At 36.5% G+C, this 26,011-nt stretch overlaps 1 protein-coding gene across 2 annotated transcripts in view; it reads right to left on the bottom strand.

Moving 5' to 3' along the window:
* Window positions 1–1,781: 1,781 nt before the first annotated feature.
* Pu (GTP cyclohydrolase punch) overlaps window positions 1,782–26,011 on the bottom strand; it is an 83,741-nt gene continuing 59,511 nt past the window's right edge. For both annotated transcript variants that reach the window (XM_083112035.1, XM_083112034.1), the window contains exons 3-6: window positions 10,272–10,437; window positions 9,174–9,205; window positions 5,238–5,322; window positions 1,782–3,430 (exon numbers count right to left, since the gene is read on the bottom strand). In XM_083112035.1, coding sequence (XP_082968161.1) covers window positions 3,301–3,430; window positions 5,238–5,322; window positions 9,174–9,205; window positions 10,272–10,437 — 413 coding nt within the window. In that variant the 3' untranslated portion in view covers window positions 1,782–3,300. The remainder of the gene's footprint in view (window positions 3,431–5,237; window positions 5,323–9,173; window positions 9,206–10,271; window positions 10,438–26,011) is intronic.

The raw sequence follows: 26,011 nt of genomic DNA, 5'->3' as shown, positions 1-26,011 counted from the left end.
GATTTCATTTTTGTTACTTAGCGTCGCTTTTTTGTCACATTTGGTTAATTGTGAAGATGATACGATGAAACTGATGAAGGGACGAGCATAGGGAACGCCCATGCCCAGGTCGGGGTTCGAACCCGGAACGCCTGGTGTCGTAGCGCGCTGTGATAACCACTCCCCCGCGCTTGGTTGATTTGGTGACAGGAAACAAAACACAACACACTTTTTTGTAGTTTCTTCAATGATATTCATTTGACTTTTTGAGTTCCGAGATACATTTTTCATTCCAAATTATTTCATTATTCACTGCAACACATAGGACAAGAATGCGCACTCATCACGGGTTCGAATCCTGGCCTGGATTGTTCATATGAGGTCCCTTCACCAATTTCATCATATCACTCAATCCTCATTTTCGCGATAACCAAATGTGGCAGAAAAGCGAAGTAAAATAAACCAAACCAACAACAATATGAACACGCGTTCTCTTGCCCAAATAAATACATCCGTATTTATGACTGTTACAGGCCAATATATTAGTATATTTAAATAAAACCCTACTAAAACGAGAGTCAGAGCCTGAGCACATATTTGTAATTTAATCATTATATATTCCATATTTGAAAAAGAAAAAAAAGAAAGAAAGCATAACATTATTGTCTGCACAGAACACGTTCCCATTTTATAAATAATAAAACTACATCCCATATTATACATACACACATATTGTACAACGTGTAAAAGGTTGTGTAAATACAGAGAACATAAGTACTGCAGAAAATTTTACCCTGTGTTCTTTAGAGGATTTACAAAAAAAAATGAGAAACCAATCCCCTATCTGTCCTATAGGAGGTAGACGGGGGGACCTGAAAGCCTGGGCTTTCAACCATTGCAGCGGGGGTCGTGGGGGCAAGGGAAGTAGAGGTCGAAATCTTCCTTTTCCTTGGGCCGGCCGTTTCTACCTGGAAACTGGCCTGGCTGAAGAAGAGCGAGCTAGGGTATCCAGCCTGCTTTGCCCGCGGAGAACACCGATGGACGAGAAGTGCGTGGAAAAGAAGGTGTTGCATATGAGCTCTGGTGGCTTTAACAAGACAATAAATATTGTGATTTGAATATAATTCGAGATGTGAGATTGATTGATCTATCTCTGCTAGACTAGCTACTCCTCAGTGCACGTCACTGGTTTATAGTTACTGTACGTGTGTATTTATTTGTGTGGTTGTGTGCGTTTTCAGACAACTTGACATGCAGATTATCTTCGTTAAGTATAGAAATTATCTTTTTGGGGGTACATGCCCAATGAAAAGTGTTGTAACTTAACTTAATGGTGCATCATCTTCCTAGTTAGTTATTGATATATGATTGGAATTTGTTACATTTTATTCCAAATAGTGACCCACTGTTCAAACAATTTACTTACTCTATGTCAAGTAACTCTTTTCAAAAACCTTAAAGATAAATTTAGAGGTTATCTGCCCCCCCCCCCCTCCCCAGCCAAAAGAAAAATGTGCCCTGCCTGCCTGGAAATGCATGTGCCGCCCCTGCTAACCAGCAAACATTCCATATCCTGAGCCTTAAGCCTGACTCCTTAGACCAACAGCCAGGGTGCTGGACTTACCTTCCATGTAGAAACAAGTATTTTTTTCATTTTTAAATAAATTAAGTATGCGTGTTAATATAAGAAGTTCAAAATTATCTAAATTTGTTTCACAAATTTATCTACTCAAATCAGTAGTGTGTTCAAGGATTGTTCTTTAATAATAGAAGTAAAAATAAAAATAAAATTGAAGACCATGTTGTGTAATAAAATAAACTTTATTTTTTAAAATGTTCATATAAACATATTGATGAAAAGCTCTCAAATTTCAACACATCAATTAATGTACAGAAGTAGAAAACCTTAAATATGAAAATCATGTGAACTTAAGGTGATACAATTGGAATAGTTAATGTACAAAATCAAAGTTTGCTTAAATGTTTCCAATGAAATTAAAAATGAATTGAGAAAATTTTGAAACAAAAATTGTTGCTAGTTAAGCAAAGGTTCAATAGTATGAATCAAATCGACAAATAACTCCTGTGAATATCCTCAGGCTGAGTTGTACTTTCCGATAACATTCTGTGCATGTACATGGAAAGATTTATTTCTGTAGACAGTACATTTTACTATTATACATCACTATACAAAAATAGCACCTCATTACATGTAACAATATAAAGTAATAGGTGCACATCACATTTAACATGTACAAGTTTGATGATTACATGAAAATACTGCTTTTTTTGGTTGTACCTTAAGTATAGTTAAAGTTAGGCATCTGTTACATATATTTCTGCTTTTAGCATTGTTGGAATGTAAATAGTTTTATTCATCTTTACTTTCTACATATTTACCCATTTATCACTTAGATAAATATAGTATAATGCAGCCATACACAATACTTTTGGAACTGATCTTGCATGGTTAGAAGAACAAATCAATCTTTTGAACTCAAGAGCTTGTTTGGGAGTTAAGGATGAACTAGGTATGAAAAATTGTTTTTGAAATCATTATGTAGTGAGATTACATGCAGCTTTCAAGTTGAGATTTTTTCCTTTTTTGCATAAAAGTTACTCTTTACAAATCAATGGCTAAAGTAAAGACACCTTTCATTGGAGATCATATATAGTAAATGCTTCTGAAAAGTTCATAAAATATTAAAAATATACATGACATTTACCTCTAAAATTTTAATTTTAACTTTTTTATCACGATTTACGATTTGATGATTCTTAAAACTCCTGGAATGTCAACATTTTGCTGATGCAAACTTTTTAAGCATAGCTGCCTTTTTCATATATATTTGCAACTACAAGAGTGGAGAATATAAATTCTGTAATATATAAAATTCAATAATCATAGTATATTAAAATATTAAATTAAAATCACAACCATGAAATATACGACAACCCACTTCAATTCTTATGACATATTTTTTAACATTAGTTTTGGAACATTTTTATAATTACATCAGCATTTTCTTTGTTTTTGACCAATTTGTAAATATATCTAGTCGTATTCAAAGTACGCCAAATTTATCCTAGAATTTGCTCTTAATATACAGTGATACTTTTATTCCCAAACAATATGTTAGAAAATATAAGGAAAGCATATACATGATTTAAAATGCTGAAAGAATCTCACGTATGACTGCATGTGTGTCAAGTCGAACCTGCGACGAGGAATAGTAAAAAGGAAAATTTGGTTGCATGTTTACATTGGGAGCATTGGTCCCTGGAAGGTTTTCTGCTTTATTTATTTTTTTTTTTTTTTGTCTACTTTGACTGAACCAAATTCAGGAACTCTTCTCTCGTCTTTGGATCATCTCTGAAGACACCCAACATGGTGCTGGTAACTGTCTTGCTATTTATTTTCTGAACACCACGCATCACCATACACATGTGGCTGTAAAATACAAAGTAGATTATTTACAATTAAAATATTAATGTCTTACCAATGCTTTCATATTAAGTTGTGTGAAGACAGTGAGCACTAACCCATATCAATTATTTTAATGACTCCTTATGAAGTGTACAGTATTACAAGGATGTAAACCAAATTGGCTTGGTACAGTTACTGAAATTTTAAAACATTAGCAAAGTGTATGATGATGTTGCGCATTGGTTCCTAATACCTGGCATCATGCATGAGTGAACATTGTGCCGAGTGTGTGTGTGTGGCAGCAGTTAATATAACATACTGAAAGGCCAGATCTTGAGTAAAGCATGGATGTGCACTTCATCACTTTTCCTAATCATTTTAATATAATCTAGAGGTAGAAAAGAAATAAAAAATGCAAAAAAAAAAAGTTTAAGTGCTCCTCTGTGCTATGCACCATGCCATGATGGCAAGTAGGGGGTGTGGGGTTAGGGCCCCACACTTTCTTGATCACGGCCGAAGGTGGGGGTGATGTGATCAGCACCATGCCCATTGCTGCTGTTACCCCCCAGTGTTTCCTCCAGGTACCCAATTTATTGGACGCTGGGTGGGTGCCAGAGCTGCTTGAACAGGTGGAAAAATCCCAGTTCTCCCCCGCCGGGGATCAAACCTGGGTCTCTCCCATGGTAGTCAGATGAGATAAATAATAAAAATAGAAATAGAACATTTAAGAAAAAAATTTCTAAGAGGAATGAATATTTTGAAGTAATAAACTGATTCTCTACTAGAACAGTTTAAATTGGGTTTTGGATTGATTAAATTGAATTTCAGTTGTGTGGTTAGGTTTTCAAGATGCCTTACTAATGTTCTACTAGATTGACTTGAGAAAAACTGATTATCTCAGTTAGGATGGTTTCAATAGGTCATTGCCACTAACCTCCGTGGCAGAGTGTTCAGCACAGCACAGTATGATGCCAGGGGTTCCAGGTTCGAATTCTGGCCTGGGTGTTCCTTGTGAGTCAATCAATAGGTTATTAGCAAACATTAGTACATTCAAGGGTTGTAAAAAAGTAACCAAGAACAATTATGGAATGTTAAACAAATTCAAAAAACATGTAGTAACATAGATTAATACATAGATGTAAGAAAGACATAACTATGAAAAGATTATCTTGGGCTATCAAACAGGTGAGTTGTGGTAAGGATTCCAAGCTTTCATCACTACTCTGATGAGAGTCCAGAGATTGAGGTTCTTGGTGAAGATGACAGACCAATCAGGAGCAGTGTCTTCTGCATCCACGCTGTTGGTTGACTGTTGCTAGTCAGGCTGTGTCCAGTTGAAGCCCCATGTCGAGATTAAGATTTGTTTTCCCCAATGAATGACTATTTATTCCTTGATGATGCAGTCCCAGTAGTCTGATGATTTTGGCTATAATTTATGTGTTCCACAACTCACCTGGTCAGTAGTCACAGAATCTTTTCATCATCATCACCAGGAAAGCTTGAAGACTTACTTCAAAGACTTAACTAGTCACTACGAATACATATTTAGTTCAGTATTAAATAGGGTTTTGCCAACAGAGAAGTGGCTAACGCATTTGTTCTTATGGAGGAGTCCTGGGTTAATTCCTGGTGGATGCACAGTGGTTTGGATCCCACTTTAAACAAGGTACCAATTAGCCTATTTCAGCATAAAGTGATGTTGCACAAATTTATTGTTAATAAGATATTACAGCACATATTGTTCTGCAAGGAAAGTGGTACTTAGGCAGTTGTGAACAAGCCTTTTACTAATTCTTTCTAAACTCTATAATCATGCAGAATTAATACTTACACTGCTTCAACAACTACAGCTACACCTGCTGGTTCAAGTGCTTTAGTTACAGCGATTGCAATTTGCTTTGTTAATCTTTCTTGCACTGTAAAGAAATTAAAATAATATTTAATGTTCTATATGCAACTTCATCACAAATGACTATTGTAGAATAATAATTAAGTCCACATTTGAGTTTCTTTTCTGAATGATAACTACATCTAAAAATTTGTGTAGGAATCTTTTATTTTGATCCATTGCAATTGTTGAAAGAAAAAATCAGAATATATTTAATTCATGAAAGATCTGCATTTCCTGATTAACTTATTCGTGTGAAATTTTTAATGTGACATATGGGACAGAAATTAAGTGAAAATATTGCTGAAGCAGACTTCATCCAGGTTGCTGGCCTACTATTTGAATTTGACTAAAATTTTGGGTGCGTCAGCACTTAGGCTATTTTGCACCCATCACATTATACAGGGTCCAGCCCCTTACAGTTTCAAATAACAACTCTAACATTGCATAACTAAATTCTTAAAATATTCTGGCTTCAGTTAAAAGCTGAGGCTGTAAACCGCCACTCAGCACACAAGGACAAAAAACAGGACAACACACAAAATTATACTGGCCATAGGGCCAGTCGCCAGAGCCTCGTTTGTCTGCAAAATGCAGTCCAGGGTGTACTATGTGGAAGTGAGGTTGACAGTTGAGTGTACTACGTTGAAAATCACCCCCTGGTCTACTGTGTTATGCCATTACTCTATCAGTGAGCTGCTGGCCTTGAAATTCCTAGTATATACATATATGGAAGTCCAGGGCTAATACAATCATCGAGGCCCCTATATACAATTTCCATTTAACTTTTAAGCTAAGTTATGTTTGGTTTACTTACATGATTTATATTTTAGTTTGAAATTTATTTGTTTATTTCATTTTTTTTTTTGGTTATTTTCAAAGCCTTTCCCCCCCCCCCAGTTGAAGCTCCTTTGCAGATTAAGGCTCTGATCTGTAGCCTCCCAACCCTCATCACACTAAAAAAAGTAGTTTTCACGTTCAGAAGACAATACGCTCTTATGGACAATGCTTTTCTTATGGGAAAATACGAGTGCGCTGTTAAATTTCTGGATTTACAAATTTAGCTTAAGTAAAATCGGTACCTGCAGTTTTGCAGGAAATTTTGTAGAGAATACGATGGTGAACACAAAAAACTGGTAACTTGCTTACATATTTTTAGATAAATTAAAAACTCAAATTTTCTGTGAAAACAAAATTTTTACATTGTTTTTATTCCTAACGTTGAAACATGCCGTAAAATTGAAGCGTTCATTATGAAAAAATTGACACTGTTTTTTAATTGTCATAGGTGATGGTGGTGCTCAGAATTTATCAATACTTTAAAGCATATTTGCATTAAAAAAATATTCAAATAAAGTATGTGGAGATTTTTTATATTCGTGAAGTAGAAAATGTCGTCGCTGGCCATTTTTTGTTCTGTAATTCCAAGTAAAAACTTCCAGCGAAAAAGTTTGAGAAAATAATGAAATTATTTTTTATAACCACTCAAAGGTTCCCAGAAATATTACTTCCATGCATTTGGAGTTTCTTTTTAACCCGAACCGCACGCGAAGTAAGGAGACGTTGTCTGGCCATCTTGAGCTGACTCACCGCAGCATTCAGGCTAATCACCACCAAGTTTTCGAGTTGTTATTTTATTTCCATTCAGAAAAAATATTAACTTCATGCAGTTTGTTATAATAGAATTGCAATTACTTAAATTTAATAATTGACAATTATTTCCAATGCTGCTGTTGTGAGCAACATTAATTAGTGCTGTCGCAAGTAGACCTTGTTTTTGTTTATATTACTGTCGACATTAATACTGAAATGAAGATCACCTTTCAGTTTCCAACGTACACATAAATTCATAGACACCATATTAACCTTTGAAAGGCTTTCCAACACGTGACAAAATATGGGGCTTCAAGATAGAAATACATGCCTTGCTTGAGTTATTGACGTCTTACGCGTATCAGTTCAAGTGGGCCATAACTCATTTGTTTGTTTGGGTTGCAACTTGAATCTAACCCATGTGCCAGGTTCCCCTTACTTGAGTGAGAGATCTGCTTTGGTCCGTTTAGACTTTTTTTCTTTCTCGAAAAAGTGTTTTCAGTTGTGTGAGCGCTCAGTGATTTTTACTTTTTTTAAGTGATTTCTGAAGTGTCATATTCGTGCATTACACTCGCGCGTGTAGTGATCGCAATGGATCATAGTAAAAAGGGTAACTGTAACGTTCACAGTATAATATTAATAATTACATATCATTATATAAAAAAAGGTAATGTCTGCTGCGACGTTCTTTTTCTGCTGGAACCTCAAAAAAGATGCGCGAGGCAGCAGACTTGGTCTTTGTCTTATCGTGATTTCATCATGCTATGAATGCAATTACGTCTGTAACACATACTGTGAAGTTGTAGCGATTACTTTCACAAAAATGTTTTAAGATTATGTCCCTTAGCATTCTTCTAATAATAAACCTAAATGCTCTCGTAGTTAGGTTAGGTTCTGTTAGCATTAAAGTAATATCGCTAAATGCTTTCTAAAGAAAAAGGTTCTAAATTACCTGTACATTCATTACCACTAATCATAAACTTGCATTTCTCTCGTCTCAATCTGTTCTTAAGATTTGTAACATTCTCTTAGCAGACGAATTACGTGACAGCAGCAAATTTGACGCTTATCCTTACTGCTGACACGTGCGTGGCAGCAGACTCTGCCAAAAAAAAAAAAAAATATGTAACACCTTCATTGTGAAGGAAGGTTATTTCCCGGCGACATGAACTAGCGCTGTATTGGCAACACTGCAGTTTCTCCATAAGCGCCGTTGTGTCTTCTGAACGTGAAAACGACTTTAGTTGATTTGCAAGATCCCTTTGACAAGTGTCCCCTAGCATGGAGTTAAATAATACACTGCTGGACAAGAAAAAGAAAAACCCGGACACTTGCATTTTTTTGTAATAACGCATAAATTCTGATTGGAAGGCTAACTAAATTATTGGAAATATATTCAACAGAAAAACTTTGACGAAGTTCTACATACATTAATAAGTTTATTTATTTATTTTATTTATTGAGTTGTTTATCATGGCGAAGTTAAGGCTTCGTAGCCTTTTGTACCACTTAACCATGTTTACAATGAAGTTAGGTTAGGTTAGTTTATAAGTTCAATTAGAACAAAAGCGAAAGTTACAGAAAACTACCAAACTGAGAGCGTAATTCATAAGTAATTGCAATTCAAATGTCAAATATTAAGGTGTCAGTTTTTTTTTGTCCAGCAGTATATATTCTCACGTGTTTTGCAGTATTTCTGGTAAGCTATTTCTTATGGGTAACATAATGAAATGAAATTTAAAAAACTCGAAACATAGTGTGCAAAATTTGTCACACCGAGCAATAAATTTGAAATAGTAATTAAAAACAAGCTATTCTATGCATAACCACACATTTTTAAATATGCTTCTCCAAGAGTGATGAGCTCATTTTCTATATAGAAATCAATTTATGTGCATGATTGAATAGTGCTTAAAATTTAAATTTTGAAACTAATTGATCGTACCTATGAATCATACTGAAGAAAACCATTTTCTGATGTTTCACTAATTACTGAATTTTTTTGTGCATTTGAAACAAAATTAAGTTATGAAATACTGTATTGCATTTTTATTGCTAATGTAAAGTATAAGTTAATTTTTTCAGTTAAACATAATACAGCATTGTGTATTATGTTGACAATGACATCATTGTCACCTGATCATGTTATTATGAATTTGCTGCTAATTTAAATATTTTAAATTTTGCTCATTTCTCAATAGAAGTGTTGGAAGGGAAGAATGAATCAAGTAGAATCTATCAATTAAGTACTTCAAGAACATGTTCTAGGAAAGAAAAAATACTTACCTTGTAGCCTTCGGCAGAAAATTTCAACAATTCTGAGAAGGAGAAATGAATTTTAATTAATAGTTAATAAAATATTTTGCAAATATTGTCAATTCTGGCATAATTATCCCTAGTTTTCAATGCAACCACTGTGTAATCAACAAATTATAAATCTGATTTTCAGTGGATTTCCTAATTTATCACTTTAATATCAAATCTTTTATGTCTAGGTCCAACTACCATCTCAACAAACTAAAATTGAAAACTTTTTTGTTACAAGTTTTGTTTAGATTTGAATTATGTTCAAGGTATAGAGGTTTGGTTTAATCAGTACCTTGATAGTAAATTTTTCCTTTGCTGTAACCCAATAAATCACCCTTAGAATGTGAGCTATAAACTAATAGAATATTAACTTTAGTGTTTCAATGCAACCCCCCCTCCCCCCCACACACACACTGCCATTAAAATTACAATATGCAGTGATTTTTTTCCCCCCAAGAAACTAGCAATGACACAAAATCCATCAAATACACTGTCTTGGGAATCTGTGGATCAGGGCTGCATTACTGTAGAGAAGGGGAGAAAGCGAATGGGCAGAGCAAAGCAGTGCACACTGTTGCAAACAGCTTGTTAGCTATAGCCCCTCACGTGCTCATTGATCAAGCCCTCTCGAGTCTACTTGCGCAGAGACTTGTTTTCATTCTCTTGCTCCAAAGACTCCCAGGACATTATATAGTTGGTGCAAGAATAATGAAAACAGTTGTATTATTATTTGTCATAGAAGGAAAGTTCTATCCTATCTTATTACGTTATAGTAAAATTAAGTGTAAAAATACCATGTAAATTAGCCTAACAAAATGGTACGATATCAAATTGTATTAGATAATGAAAGTACCTTTATAAAATGTAAATTGAGCAATCTCTTTTAGGATTGTCTGATATACTCTTTATATATATCAAACCAATTTTGAATTTAAATTATTAAAATAGTTGCATCCTCAAAAATGATACAGAAATAACTAATCTTGATAATTTACAAAACACTTAGTGGAAATTGTAACGCTCTCAATGAAAATTTTGTTCTTAATGTTCTTACATAGAAATACAGCACACTCTTACCTGGCTAGTTTGCTGAGTCCAAGTACTTTCTTCTTGGGTAAATATCCAATAGAGACCTTTCCATAGAATGGGACAAGATGATGCTCACACATTGAAAACATCTCTATGTCTTTTATTACAACCATTTCGTCATGGTCTTCATCGAAAACAGCATCGTTCAGTACCTCTGAAAAGAAGATTAAGAATTATTAGAATTGTCCATTTTTCTGTTGTCAATTAGAATGCACTTGTGATGCACATGGTTCTTTTCATTCCTTCCTTGGGGCAGTCTTGATTCTTGCAAATGTATTTGATCTTTTTCAGTGGTATATTCATGTTATTTCAGGGGCTAAGATCTTATTATTATTATTGTTATGTCACAAAATTTGAATGTGTAAGTGCTACATAACTATTCTGGGGGGCTAAAACTAGACAGTTCCCTGATCTCTTCAGGGCCTGCTGCAGAATAAAATGCTTTATCTGAGCGATTGTGTAAAACAGTTCTAATACACAATTTATTTTCAGGTTTGAATTACTACGTACAGTTTTTCAAGAACCGAAGACAACCCAAGTTTAAAGGTGAGTCGTTTCATACATTGTGAATTTTGTATATATTCTTACACCTGGTCAGCTTATTTGTAGTATTTACTTTTCAACTTTTCTTCCAGATTATTACTAGAGTGAGGCAAATTTATTTTCTTAAGTAGTTTAATAGGGTATATGAGTAAATTTGAACATATAGACTCTTTTAGGGGTTCTTACAGCAACGTATCATGTTCTTGTCTATGGCAGCACTTGAGGTGGACATTGGTAAGCTAGAGGATGCTTGCTTGAGCCTTTGATATAGTTGGTTCAACATCAGTGCAACTTATTTGGTTGAAAAAGTAACTTTTACGGTTACTTTCTGCTGGAAATTTTTGCAAACAAGTTATATACAATCAATGATTACTAATCGTAATGAAATATATGAAGACTTTAGTATTACTTATGTTTCTGGTCTTCACATACTTCTCCTATTACAAGTAAATGACAGAACCGTCAGAGCTTTGCTTGAATGATCATTATATTTCATCATAATAAACTCTATGTATGTAATGTAAGGCACAGGTAGAAACCTATACCGTAAACACTTCGACATCCTAGACTTATTTCTAGCTCCACTACCATGGTCCAAATGGTTGCAGCAATTCTCCCCAAATACTGAACTAGAAATACGCAATACTCAATTAAAATGACTAATTGCAATAAATATTCTAAATTTAGCGTATAACGAAGCATGGCTTTCTTGCCATAGAAGATTCCACGAAAATCCTTTCACCTTAGTATCCAGAGAACACACGCAGTTTGTAATAGTTGCCAAATTTAGCTACCCCCCACACGGTACAAATTTAAGTGTACGTAACTTGATAACTTAACATTACCTCTATTGCAATAAAGTATCTCTTATAGTTATAACTACTTTTAAAAGTAGCTATAAATAGAATTCCTTTTTAAAAGTTACTTTTTTCCAAACCCTGGTAGATCCCTCATTTCCAGGACCAGGTTTGGCGCTAGATGAAATATGCGACACCATAATTCAGGGGTGTTAAGGTCCAGAAACCCATAAATTCTAATGCAGGACCGGAACCATTTTCTCGCACAATTTTAATTCGGTCCAAGTTGCGTATTGTTACATTGAAAAAGGTTCCTGGACCGAATTGAAATTCATCCGGAAAAATGTTCCTGGACCGAATTGAAATGATTTAAATATGAAAAGGTTATGCACTGTCTAGAACTCATTTACGTTTGCTGATTTTCTCTCCCAGTCCGGGATTGAATTTATTTACAATTACAGACCAGACTTGACCGATTAAAAGTTTCCTTCTAAAAATGTCCACGAGTACGTTTACACTGAAACGTCACACTGCGGTTGTAGAAAACGTAACGCAGGGAATAAATCAAAACGCTGTTGTTCTCTCGTGAGTCAGATTCAAAAACTCCCTTGTCGGAAGAGTTACTGTACATAACGCAATGGACTATATGGAGTCGCATTGAGTTCAAACAAACCAGTCACGTGTTGCTCCGGCATCTGATCCAGGAACCGCAGCCATTAGGAGCCGTCGTAGAGGTACAGCGCCTTGAATAACGTAGTGTGGAAAACGACCCAAGAAACTGGTTCCCCGAGACGATGACAAGTAGATGGCAGTGCGATCGACCCAGGTGCTAATTTTGTTATGAAAGTAATGTGGCTTAGTTTTTGGAATATATTGTGTAGATTTGTTTCTCTAGAAAGGCGGTAAGTGCATTGATGGAAACAGTTATATTTGTGGAGTGATTTGCAGTCACGAAATGGCATTAATTTGGAAAGAAAAGTAAAATAAAATTAATAAATAAATAGCATGCGTAACACAAGAAGAAACATCGCAATGTGATTCCGGACGTCAGGTCTTGGACTGTGTATTCGAGTTTATTTTTCTATGTTATTAGAATATACATAGTATCCTGCGAGATATTTCATACCGAGGCGACAAACCACAAATGTCGCTTGAAAGCGAGCAGTCGGAAATCAATGCAGCCTTTCGAACCGTAGGGACAAAAGCTCTGACTGCACCGTTTCCTCAAGGAGATTTTACACCAAAGCGACACGCGACAAACGATACGAGGATTTCACACCAAAGCGACACGGGTCATTCGGTCCAAGGCAACTTTCATACCGAAGTGACACATGTTGCTTGGAAAGGAGCCAATCAAGAGCAACATTTCACATCGTAGCGGCATGACGGGAAGCACAGGCCAGCGTTCAGTTGGTCAAATCCTCAAGCGATAAGTGTCGCGTGCCGCTTGTCGCTTTGGTGCGCAATCTCACTAAAGCAAGACACTCATTGCATCGCGTATGCGCGAACAACAAACCACGGCAACATGTTGCAAGCTATTGAGGAAATGGCCCAGTTTGAGCGACGCAGAAGCGACAAAGCGGCACGTGTGGCTTATCGTGTCGCCTAGACCTGTTGTTGTAATGTACGGTTTTTCGTGTCGCCTATCTGTTGTTCGCAAGCAACGCTTGCTAATAGACTGAAGGCACCATGTCGCTTGTCACTTAGTTGGGAACTACCCCTGTAGCGCATCGCTTCAGTCTCAGCACCCTTCCTTTAAGGAGCTTTCCGACCGAAGTAACAAGTAGCACGCGAATACGCCATATGAACGTGTCGTTTGCTGTTTGGACCCTCATGTGCAATGAATGCTTTTTTACAGTCTGGAAGTGTGTGTCACTAGTGTGACAGTGTGAACATCCCGTGTCGCTTGTCCCATTGGTTTGAAAGTTTCCTTACACTCATGTCGATGGCACTAAGAAAGTTTTGTGGGGTTCCCCTTGTCGTTTCATGCAATCATCATTATCATCATCGCCGCGATTAGTTTAAAGCGGAAGAAAAGAGACTGTAAATATCAAAAATACAAATGCTTCAGTGTGTATATCTTTAAAAGAAATTATGATGATGATAATAATAATGAACCTAATTCATACACAAAAATTTAGTTGCCAAGAGCATTCCACGCGTATTTTTTCTCCCGTATTATTAACGAAAGTATGATAACAGGACGTGGTCGACTGTCTAGAATGTTCGTTAATATCTTCGCGAACACTGTACCAAATATCATAGCAATTATCACATTCATAGAAATGCTTCATGTAAAAGAATCAGACGTTGCAGCGAAAACTCCATTTACTTCCATTATAAGCAGTCGAACACCAAGCACCGGGGTCAACACCAGCGCCTCTAGCGGATCATTTTCGAGTGGAACCAGCCAGAGCGCGTAGAACCATGCCGTTTTCCACACTACGTTATTCTAGGCGCTGTAGTAGAGGTAACGTGAGGCTGCTGTGTTCCCAGCTGATATCACAACAGGGAACGGCAGTGCTGCTACAACCAAGTGAAGGAAAGCGCGCGAGAGAATGGGGCTACATGGAGAGTGGTAACGTGACTGCAGCGTTTGCGTTTCGCCCGTTTCTACCTCGTACCTTAGGTTCTCGAGACAGCCAGCACCTGGATTAGTCTTTCATGCTCGCAAGTGGATAATTGTTTATCGTCAGGTCCGTATTTGTTCCGAGTTGCGTATTGTTTCATTTCAATGCGGAACTTGGACCCTATTTAAACTGATTCTGAAAGAAAGAAAAAGAAAGTTCCCGGACCGGATTTAAATTCATCGGGACAAAAGGTTCCCGGACCGTATTTAAATTCATTCAGAAAAAGGTTCCTGGACGGTATTTAAATTGATCGGGAAAAATGTTCCTGGACCGAATTGAAATACTTTACAGATAAAAAGGTTCTTTACGGTCCAGAACCCATTTACGCTTGCAGATTTTCTCTCCTGGACCGGAATTGAATTTATTTAAAATTCCTGGACCTACAACAGCCCTGCCATAATGCGGCTGCTTTTACTTAGAGAACTGTAGCGTAGTCGCCACTAAGGTGTGAATATATCTCAGCCTGTAAGTAGGTAACAAACTTGTACATCCCGGAAAAATCTAACCATAGTTCCTGCACTGAAGTCAGACGACACGTGTTTTCGGCCAGTGTGGGTTATATATGCAAATACGATATTATACCCTGACTCGGGAATCTCTGGAGCGAGCGAACGAATGCAAGTTTTTGCGCAAGTAGCCACTCGAGAGGGCTCGACCAATGAACAAGATCAATGGAACGGGATTGCGTGGAGGGCGAAAATAACTACAATTACCAGCCTTTGAAGCAGTGGGTACTACTTCGCTCCGCCCACTCGCATTCTCACCTTATCTGCCTTTATGCGCGGCTTTACTCCAGAGATTCCCGGGATAGAATATACGTCGAAATATCAGGCACGTCAAATCAGGGTAAGAAATCCATTAAGCTGTAAAGTCGCCAAGAAAAAAATAGTTTACAAGTAGCTGGTTTAGATTTTTTCAGAGGGGCAGCCCATTCAGTATTACATCGAAATGTCATACAAATAACTCATATCAGGACTAACCAAATTTATCTAGTTTCCCGGGGTGATGGGTATGGAACGTTCACCCCCCCGCCCCCTTTGATGCCGCCACTTGTTTATTTTTCCTAAATACAAGTCAATGATTTAATTAATTTTTCTATTCATAAATGCAGTCAAAACATGTTTCAGCAATTGAGGCTCGTTTAAAAATTTCTGGGTGCATTTATGTGAAAAGTTCGCTGTAGAGAATAAATGGAAACCTGGAAAATTCACAACAAAGCTTCATTTTTAATATAAATAACTGAACAGCTTTCAAGAAAACTATTAGTGACAATTTGAATTCCCTGCACAATGTCAGGAACGTCCCCTCACACTCCTTCTTATTGCATCCCTCTTATGACGCCCCGAGTAAAATCGAATACGTGCTTAAAGGAAGTTTTTCATAGGACGACCGAGTTTTCCCAGACGATTTTTTCGAGAAGAAAGCACGATTTGTCAACTACTGCGAATCCGTCACACGTGGCAACTATCGCAGCCCCGATATTTTTTTTGTCTTCAGTCTCTGGTTTTCACAGCCTACATTCTGTGCTTTTGAGAAGCAGAATTAGTTACATCCGGTTTTTACCTACCGAACACCTATCTAATTAGTGCAGTATGAATATAGCATCTGATAACACACGTATATTGCGTATCAATTGCAATTTAGGTTTGCTTGAATCTTCGTTTTAATTTAACCACGTTTGAGTTCTGAAAATTTCATATACCCATGTTAAATTGAAAGTTTCATATATGTTAAATTGAAATTAGACAGTGGTTCCAAACAAACAATTATAAGTGATATGTTTCAGATCAACTTTTCATCGGTCCAAAAGCACTAAAAATATTTAAAAAATCATCTTCTGCACCCTTCTTCCCAATATATAGGTTACTAGCTGCTTACCCGGCGTTTCCCGGGTATTTATTTATCCCAATCTTCTATTAGACAGAAAAATAATGAATTCTAACTATAGTGTAAAATGGACTGAGTTGAACGGCATTGGGAGTGTCACTATCAATCTTAGCGACCACGAAAACTATGGATTCCAAACTAATATCGGTCGTTTTAAATGTCACCCCCTCCCCAACGGGTGCGAGAGGTATCTTGGAGTTGAACGACATTAGGAATATCACTATTCATCTTAGCGACCCCGAAAACTATGGATTCCACACTAATCGGTAGTTTTCGATTATTTTTACATGTCATCCCCTTTCCAACCCCAACCCCTAGGGGTGCCAGGGGTGTCTTACCCCCCACAGTATTTCTTTCCAGATTGTGATATGTGTACCAAATTTGGTTGAAATCGCTCCCGACTTTCGAGAGAGATGGTGGAACAAACATACATACACACATACATCCATTTTTATATATTAGAAAATAGATTTGGATGAACTGGATTATTTCATGAAGGGCCAGTGCTTATAGTCGCCGCCTCTGACGGGGCTAATGTAAGAATTTTACACTACGTTATTCAACACACATAGGTGGGTGGCATCCTTCGTAGTCACAAATGGTATCATTCAAATCCACCAGAAAATGTTATTCATACTAACTCGCTGGTTTGTTGTTCAGTTTTCCGTGGTAACAAGAACACTGTACTGCAGTATTGCATTAGAAAGTAATATGCTACATTGATACTATTTTCGTGATACTATTTTCGCTAAGAGGAAGTAATATGAGTTTTTATTCTCAGATCAAAAGTACGAAAAAGTTGCCGATAGGACATAGCCGTTGTGTACCGCCAGAGAAACTAAGTATACGTAACGCTATTTTTCCTTTATTATGTCAACTTTATGCACAGATAGGCTAATCGGTACTGAACCTACAGTTTAATGTAAGATCCGAACTGCCGTATGCCTCCTCCATCGTGAAGACCAACACTTGTTACAAGTAAAAAACTTCAACTAGAGATGGGCCCAATAGAAAAACTGAAGTAAATTGTAATCAGTAACCCAATAGCCCTAACAGATTTGTTGTTCTATGCAACTTTTGGCTAATCGCGAAGATGAGGATGAATGGTGATAAGATAAGATTGATGAAGAACAATCACAAGTATATAAGGACGACAAAACAAGCCCTATAGAGCGACCACAACAAAATAACCTTCGACGAAAAGTCTCAGTGAACCTTCCCCTTCTTCTCCACTCTGCCCCTTCCCTCCACGCGGGAGTACGGTGCACAGGAGTCGCGGGTCTGCGCAGGCTTTTTTGCTTCCGGTTCCACTAGACAGAGGATTATAATGGCCGAGTCCAGACGCCGGATCCTCGCTAGTCTGCAAAATTCAGTCCAGGGAGTACTACGTGGGAGGTTGGCATTTGGATGTCCGTAGAAAGGACAACCTTTGCACCCCCAACAGCCCTAACAGAGCCTGCAGATCATTTTTCACTGGGTGACGTCAGGTATAGTGTCCCACCGCTTCTATTTTCCGACTTTCGATGCCAGAGCCCGCTACTTGTGCTTTCAAGTAGCTTCCCCCAATTGTCACACCATGATACTGGGTAAATACATTTTTTTTTTTTTTTTTTGAGTCCCCAATGGGAATCGAACCCGGGACCGCTTGCACCATTTTGCTACGCATGACTGCAGGTCCGTGACACAGCTGAAAATACATGGCAATCGTGTATCGCTAACTCCACTCCTGAGTGACCTTTATGCAGGAAAAAAAAACTGGGTCAGAGGTCTGAAATACACTATTTCTGTGCCAACGTATAAAAGATTGGAAAACATACAATATCAATAGCCTATAGCAATTGTTTCAGTTTTTAGTGTGCACCCTATCTGTTTCAGAGGTTATAACGTTTGAAGGGGAAAACGTGTTTCCTGGTGCATTGATTCTTCTCATATTTCTGGAGGAAGAGCAGCAAACAACCCGCCCATCCCCGAAGCTGTCTCTTATTGACTCAATTTTCTTAGCGTCACGCACATGATCCGACCCAGAGACGGGAGAACGAGCCCCAGATTGGATCAGATCTTAAACTACTTCCGACAAAATAAAAGAACTTAGCCCGTGGAGAAAAAAAGCTACACCTGCGACCAGATTTTGGTCACGAAGCTGTTATTTTGAAGAGGAACTGACAAGAACTGCCGAGACATGTCATTTTATTTGACGCTTAAAACTCAAGATATTTGAAATGTACTTTAACAGCACATAAGTTGGATTCTTGAAGATGCAATACTAAAAGATGCAAAGACTGTTAGTATGGGGGGAATTGTTGTTGGAGCTGCGTTAATGGTTACGTAAAAACGCCTGCAGGGAGATACATGGGTCGCTTGATGCCTACTTATTATTTCCTTAGTCCTTTTTTATTTGAATCTTTTTTTTTTTTTTTGCATCCTCGCAGTCTTATCTTTGGTCGTGCTTAAATCCCTTTCTTCTTCATTTCTGTTTTATATATTTCTATCTTTTCCTCTATTTGCCCCATTCCTTTTATTTCTCCTATATTTTGCCATATTTTTGTGTGACTATTTTTAGGAGCGTTGGGACAAAGAGGAAATTGTACTACGCACAGATAGGCTAATCGGGGCTAGATATACAGCTTAAAGTGCGATGGGAACCACTATGTGCCTCCACCGGATATCGAACTCAAGATGGAATTATGAAAGGGCATTATGTACACCTAGTTCCGCTTCTCCAGATAACTACATGTTTGTCCGCATCCTGAAATGTCAGATATGATTTATAGTTTACAGACTGTTGTCACTGGGTGAGATTAAAAAATGTTACTTGACATCCTTAAAGTATTTCAGGCCAGAAAGTTTTTCCTGGGTTTCTGGAGATTCCACCTAGAAAAGTCTAGTCTCGAGTTCACTGTTCGGAATGCTAGACGAGAACGAAACGTACTCCTAGAGACAAACTTGAGATCAGTATAAGACCGAGGTTTACATTCATTTAACTGGTAAGCCTCATGCATTCTTACAATGAAGACATTCTGATCCTTGTGATAAATGTTATGTTCCATTGTTGACAAGGAATGTACATAAAAATTTCATTTAAATCAAAATTTCTTCACTATGAGACTCGTTTACATGTTTCAATGGCGTGACTATTTCTAGGTAAGTTGTAGATATTGTGGAGAAACCTGTTTTTATAAGCATCTCATTTTTGTATCTTATTTCGTGAAGAGATTAAAACGAGACAACTATTCTAAACTCCCCAAAGAGAAAGGCTTTCTCATTCACACACAAAAAATAAAGTAAATAAAAAACAAGTCACGTGTGCCAAGCATCATTATTAATGGTTACAGCGGAAAAGAATGGCAACTGTATTTTAACAATCGGATGCTTGATTATATAAATACAAGAGAAAGCGACCCGGGTTATTTGTAAGGTGTAGGTAGGGCAATAGACCGCTCACACAAATAACTGTACTATTAGGCGTTCAGGCTGGTAATTTAGAAATACCACTTTCCTAAACCCACTTTCAACTTTCAGGCATCGAGCACGAAATTAGAATTAAAATCTTGCCTTGTATCCAGTTTATAGTAACTTGTGCTGTACTGGAGGCACTTTTAAATGCGTGTCGGTTGGAGTGCCCCTCCCCCCCCCCCCACATGTATTTTAAAGGCATGTTTGAGAAGATATTTCTTGAGATTTGAATAAACTAAGTGCTATGAATAAGCACAAGCAGCTTGCAATGATTGTCGTCGAATTGGGGGGAGGGGGATTGAACCCTCCCGTCGATCCCAAACCCGGGAAATTGGCCTAGTTTATTTCAAGTTCCAAGAATCTTATTATTTTATTGTTAACAGAAATAAATTTGTTTATCGAACAGAATAACTAAAAAACAGCGTCAGGTTGAAAAACTAATTAAAATACAGAAACCAGTTTCTCAATATTCTACCATTTTATCCAGAGAATATATGGTTCCACGGTTTCCCAAATTCCGAAAATTAAGAGTTTATGTGAGAGGTCAAACAACAAACTGACTACAATTTTCCCCTAATTTTTATAAAGGTGTGTAAAGTTAAAAAGATAGAATTACCATGCATTTCAGTACAATAACTATGAAATGTAAAAAATCATGAAAAGTACTAGATATATATGCTAATTTGGTAGTTCGAATAGTAAAGTCTCCAGTGACATAATAAATTTGGAAAAAAAACTGGTGTATTTTTATTAGTTTATAGCAAGGTGGGTTGATTTAAATCACTTTAAATAAATAATTTATGGAATAATGTACATAAGGATTGTGTAGATATCAATCACTTTTGGTGAATGTACATTAATCTTGTAAGTTGTAATCATTTAATGATGTTTATTAGGCTCTAAGAAAGAAAACAAAATATATGTACTGATGAGGTGAAGATCATACGAAAGGAAATTTAATATGTAAACTGTAAAGATACTTAAATTTATCTTGATTTAAAATTCAATAATTTTAATAAGAAAAAATAGGAAACATTTTGTGTAGAAAAATATACAAAATAATAATCATGTTAAACCATAAATAGAGTGTCATTAAACTAAATAAACATGTTAGCTGATATTTTGCAAACTATCATTTAAAAAATTGCCAAAATTCAGCTTCAAAGCCTATAAAAAATATTTTAAATTATAATTATAGAGTAAGTACATAAAGAGTTTTATTTCCAGTGGAAGAAGAGTTATTGAAATTATTATAGTTTCATCAACACACTCAACAAACCTTTCCATAGTAGGTTCATATATACAGTATCAAAGAGAAAAATATATATTTACATGTAATCTTTATTTGCTTTAATCAAACTGTTCAAATATTTTACAGGGCCATTTACTAGATAAAGCCTTTCTATAAAAAAACATGTATCTATATGTATGGTGCCAAAAATTATACAAGCAATTTTAATTGCGACTTTTTATAAATAGAAAATAGATTTAGATCAAACAAATCAGATTTAAACAAAAAATCAAAAAAAATTTTTTTTAATACAAATCCTGATTTTTATCCACCCTGGTTTATAGTAGTTATTGCGTAAAAATCACTATTATTTCTACAGTTCAAGTTTTATGAACAGACTGACCATCCCCCCGAAAAAAATAATTCTGGCGCCATCTTTTAAATATATTCAAACATTAGCAGAATAGAAACAAACGTTATGAAACTGCAAGTCCTGCACGCGCTTACTCCCAGATCTGAGAAAATTTAACAGCGTGTCATCTCTAAAACGAAGAAATATGTAAAGAGAAGAGAACTTAAAGGAGGCGGAGTTGCACTGCTCGAATGCTTAATCATATTTCAGTCTCGCAGTTGGCAATAATTAGATTTCGTTGCCGAGTGAGCGACACTGAGAGAGAGGAAAATCGACAGAGCTTTTGACACGTGTTCCAGTTTCAATGAGCCTTTCACAGTGTCCATTTTATTCAATGTGTAAAAGGCATTTACAGATGAAGAGTGAATTTTGTCTCGAGATGCACCTCCTGCTCCTTCAGCTTTCTAATACTTTTCTATTTTAAAAACTACAGTCGCAATAAAAGTATGGAGCAATTTGGATAGTCACTGTAAAAGTAACTGTTACAGATACTTTACTCAAAAAGTAATTCAGTTGCAGTTATTCAGTGAAATGGAGCTTAGCTAGGAAGTAATCAAATTTCCTTTACACTTTTCTAGACAAGAAAGCTAATGTACCATTTGCATGCATAAAATGCACACATTTTTTTACTGATTACAACAACATCAATTTTCATTAGATTATAATTAATCTCATGTTAAAATATGAAAATATAGATGAGAAAATTAGAAGTAAATCCATATACTTGAAATTTCTACAATATTTGCTCGTCACACTGTATATAAAAATTGTATTTTTTATACAAATAGTTACTGTTGAAATCTATAGGAAAATACCTAAAATAACTATTTACGGAGTACTTGTTACCACGAGAACTTAATCGCGTCTGTCACTCTTTGAAAAAATGACTGTTTAGAATTACTGGAAAAAGATTCTTTCCAACATTTATGGAGTCACGTCGCATTTAAACCAATGGTCGAAGTGAGGGAAGAAAGGTATCCCCAAGTTAGCAATATTTTTTGCAAAACATCTTACTGTCATGATAAACCATAGGAGCATCCCACGAGATAGTCCAAGCAAGGCTCGACCTAACGCACACACACACCTACCTCCGGCTACGAATTTCTACTTCAAGCGCCAATTTAAACACTCCCTAAATTACTATAATTTATATTCATTTTTGGCAGCATGCCAGATTATGGTAAAAATCCAGATGCAAGGTTGTTTCTCAAAGTTGGGTGCAAGTTCTAAGAATTTCAGCACGTCTTTTAATAAATGCTAACAATGGAAACTCTCCGGACTACTATAGACCTTGTTCACAATTCCATGCAGCAAAAATATGCACTCTTATACGAAAACGATCAGGGTATAATGGATTGGTTAGCATATTGTGTGCAGACAACTAGCGACAGCTCATGGGAAAGGAAATCAAATAGTTCCTTCACAACTTTTAGACAAAGTTGATTTCGTTCACAGGCGGAAATATTCCACACACTAATATTTCTAAGGGGATGGAAGGGTTAGATTTGTTTAAAATTAATTCAGTAGAATTTATGAAATAACTAGCTGATTGCCCGGCGTTGCCCGGGTATTTGTTTATCCCAATCATCTATTAAAGTTGTCCGTGGGAGAAACATGGCGATCTTAAATCCACTCCGTATTACTTAATAGACTGCCCCTGTGACTTGTTGATCGAGAAAGCATGTCTGTCTGTCTGTGTCTCTCCCCCCCTATGTCAACATGAATGTCACCAATTAGCTTAGCGACTCCGAAAACTATGGATTCGACACTAATGTAGGTCATTTTTAACATTTCTTTCACCCCCTCTCACCCCCATGCCGACAGCTGATGAATTTGAAGTCTAACGTCATTGGGAGTGTCACTATTCATCTTAGCGACCCTGAAAACTATGGATTCCACACTAATATCTGTCTTTTCGATTATTTTTACATGTCATCCTTTCCCACCATTAGGATGCCAGGGGTGTCTTGGGGTTGAACGGCACTGGGAGTGTAGCTATTCATTATAATATTATCTAGCCACTATTATTAAAAAAATAATTCAAATACACCAAAATATGGATTCCACACAAATATCGGTAGTTTGATTATTTTTACATGTCACCCTCTTTCGCCCAGGGGTGTCTTACCCCACAGTATTTCTTTCGAGATTGTAAGTGATATGTGTACCAAGTTTGTTTGAAATCGCTCCAGGCGTTCGAGAGTTATGCCGGAACAAACCTACATACATCCATTTTTATATACGTAAATATAGAGATAGATTACTGGATTTTGAACTAGTGACATTTGCAACTGTCCCCAGTGTGGCCAGTTTGTTACAAAATTATTTTATGCAAAAGTAAAGATATCTGCAAATGTCATTTGACGTAAGATCATATTACTTCTTGTAAATCATGCTACAAATCACCATATCAACAGTAATATGACAAAAGAACATCAAATTTCAATAAATGTACAAGAGATTTGTTTTTATTCTTTACTGATAATGCGTTATTATGCAAACTAGAAATAATAAATGAGTGACTTTTGCACATGAGATACAACATATATACTAGATTAGCTAGTTTTTAAAGTTCGAACCGTTAATATAGTCATTTCCATATATTTTAACTTTAATAACTTTCAACCTCAAGAAAAATCAGAATTTTAATTCGTGACCAAAGTTTTCCATAAATTTTGGAATTTGGAACACTCTTGAAACCGTTTATTCTTTAGTATAACGTGGAAAATTTTACGAGCCAATTTCACTATTAATATTAATTGAAATGTTTATTTTTTATCGAATAATGTTTGTTTTCTACAATTAAATACACGATAATTTAAGAAAAGGGAGGGATGCCCACGATCCACATATTGCGTGTGTCAGTAATATGCAAACTAAGACTTTTTTTTTTGTGCTGCGTCAGTGGTAAAACAGGTCACCTTTAAAACTTTGACAAGAGTTCTTTTCCATAAGAAACTCCTTTTTAGCCAATTCTGGACAGTTAAATTAATTATTTCTCATTTTTAAGTACAGATTTAATCATCCTTAGAAGCTCAGATCGAACGCTCCCGAGTTAGATGAAGTGTAAGTTAATGGACTCAATTGTAAATTTTCTCCGAAGTTCCGTCTTCCATTATCCTTTCAAGGCCTTTTCACCCTGATCTTGTCATGGATGATACAAGGTTCTCATTAGCCTGCAATTATCGGGATATTGATTAAGGACTGGGGAATTGTCGTCGCTTCTATTACGAGCTTCCTTTGAGTTTGCCACGGGAGCCTAACCTGTTGCTCCTCGACTAGATATACCGCCAAGGCATAGCAACAGGTTCACAGGCATGGATTCAGCAGATACGCCATGCTGAAGTTACAGGTTTCGGAATCTTTCTGATCACTCACTCCGCACCGAACGCTTGCCACCAGACCATGGCAGTATCCTCCCCTTTAAGCACGTATGTCATTAACAAAAAAATCTCTTGAATTAAAATCAATCATTGTAATAATGATGCTGTTTTAACGTACACAAATTATCTCGGCATCCTTGTGTGTACTGCGATTAGAAACAGTCTTACTTTGTATTATAGTTTCATATTCAGGTGTAGACAAAAACTAATTCAGGCGCCAGCCTCTTTCTCAGGAGCTAAGAAAACCATTAATCCAACTAAGGTAAGCCATGATATGCGATTTTAAAACAATTAATACAAGGTTAGATTAGAAATAATTAATTCATGCACCGGAGTGACCTTTTTAGGGAAGGCTCAACTGGTAGCAGCATGAATAACTAAACAATACATTCTAATATAAGGCCATCTACCACATCACTGCAGTAAAATCCGGCTAGCAACAATGGCATGTGATACACAAAAAAACTTTAAAACACGCACACTGTAGTAGTTATTAAAAAAAACATGAAAATTTCCATAAGCGAACTCCAATTAAGGAAAAAATAGAACTGAATTTAAAAGTTAAGTCGCCGGGTGAACATTTTCGGACGCCCTGTAGTTTTCTTACTTACAATTCACTGAAGTCTCGAACGAAATCTGGAATCCCACCAGTCTTCGTGGCGAAATGTTCAGCGTAACTTGCTTCGAAACAAGAGGGTCCAGGTTCGAAGCCTGTTAATTCATGAATGTACAATTGTGTTTGTCCTACCATGTATTTCAGTCATTTAATCTCATCGGTAGAAAAGCGATGTAAAGCAAGTGAAATTGAAAGACAAGCTTCATCTCGATTTAAAGAGGCCTGTCTCGTTCTGTTTCGACACGAGTCTTAAAGGACCTGATCTTTTCGTATCTAAAACTGGCGACGACTCTCAAGATTTGTCTCGTTTCTGTACCATCCCTAGCGGTTGCGATTCGCTAGGTGTGCCGGGAATAAAATTTAAGTACACAATTGAAATATACTTTTTTGAGAGGGCTGTAACAACTATACCATAAGGGAGAATTTTTGTCTTGCCCCTCCTTTGAAACTTAAGGATCTGCCACTGCCGTATCCCTCCCATTGGTTTAGTAAACATTTTGCATTGATTGTACAATGGCATCAACGTCTGATCAAATCGCTATTTAAAATCATTTTGAAAGTATAACTTCGGCTGTAGAGGCAGTTTGCTTTTAGGCAACTACAAAAAAACAAACTTAAGAGTATCTCATACTCTTTTCAGGAATTGCAGTTTCTTTTCAGGTTGACATTTTCATAATCTGTGATATTAATGAACCCCAGATGCATTAATAATATATAGGTCACTTGCTCAGGCATGGATCTACAGTGGTTTTCGACGAAGAACGGACATCATTAAT

This window comes from Lepisma saccharinum, chromosome 25 (genome assembly GCF_977018435.1).
Source record: "Lepisma saccharinum chromosome 25, izLepSacc3.1, whole genome shotgun sequence".
In the NCBI taxonomy this organism is placed as follows: domain Eukaryota; kingdom Metazoa; phylum Arthropoda; class Insecta; order Zygentoma; family Lepismatidae; genus Lepisma; species Lepisma saccharinum.
The sequence above is the reverse complement of the archived record's forward strand: the minus strand, read 5'-3'. Positions and strand labels throughout refer to the sequence as shown.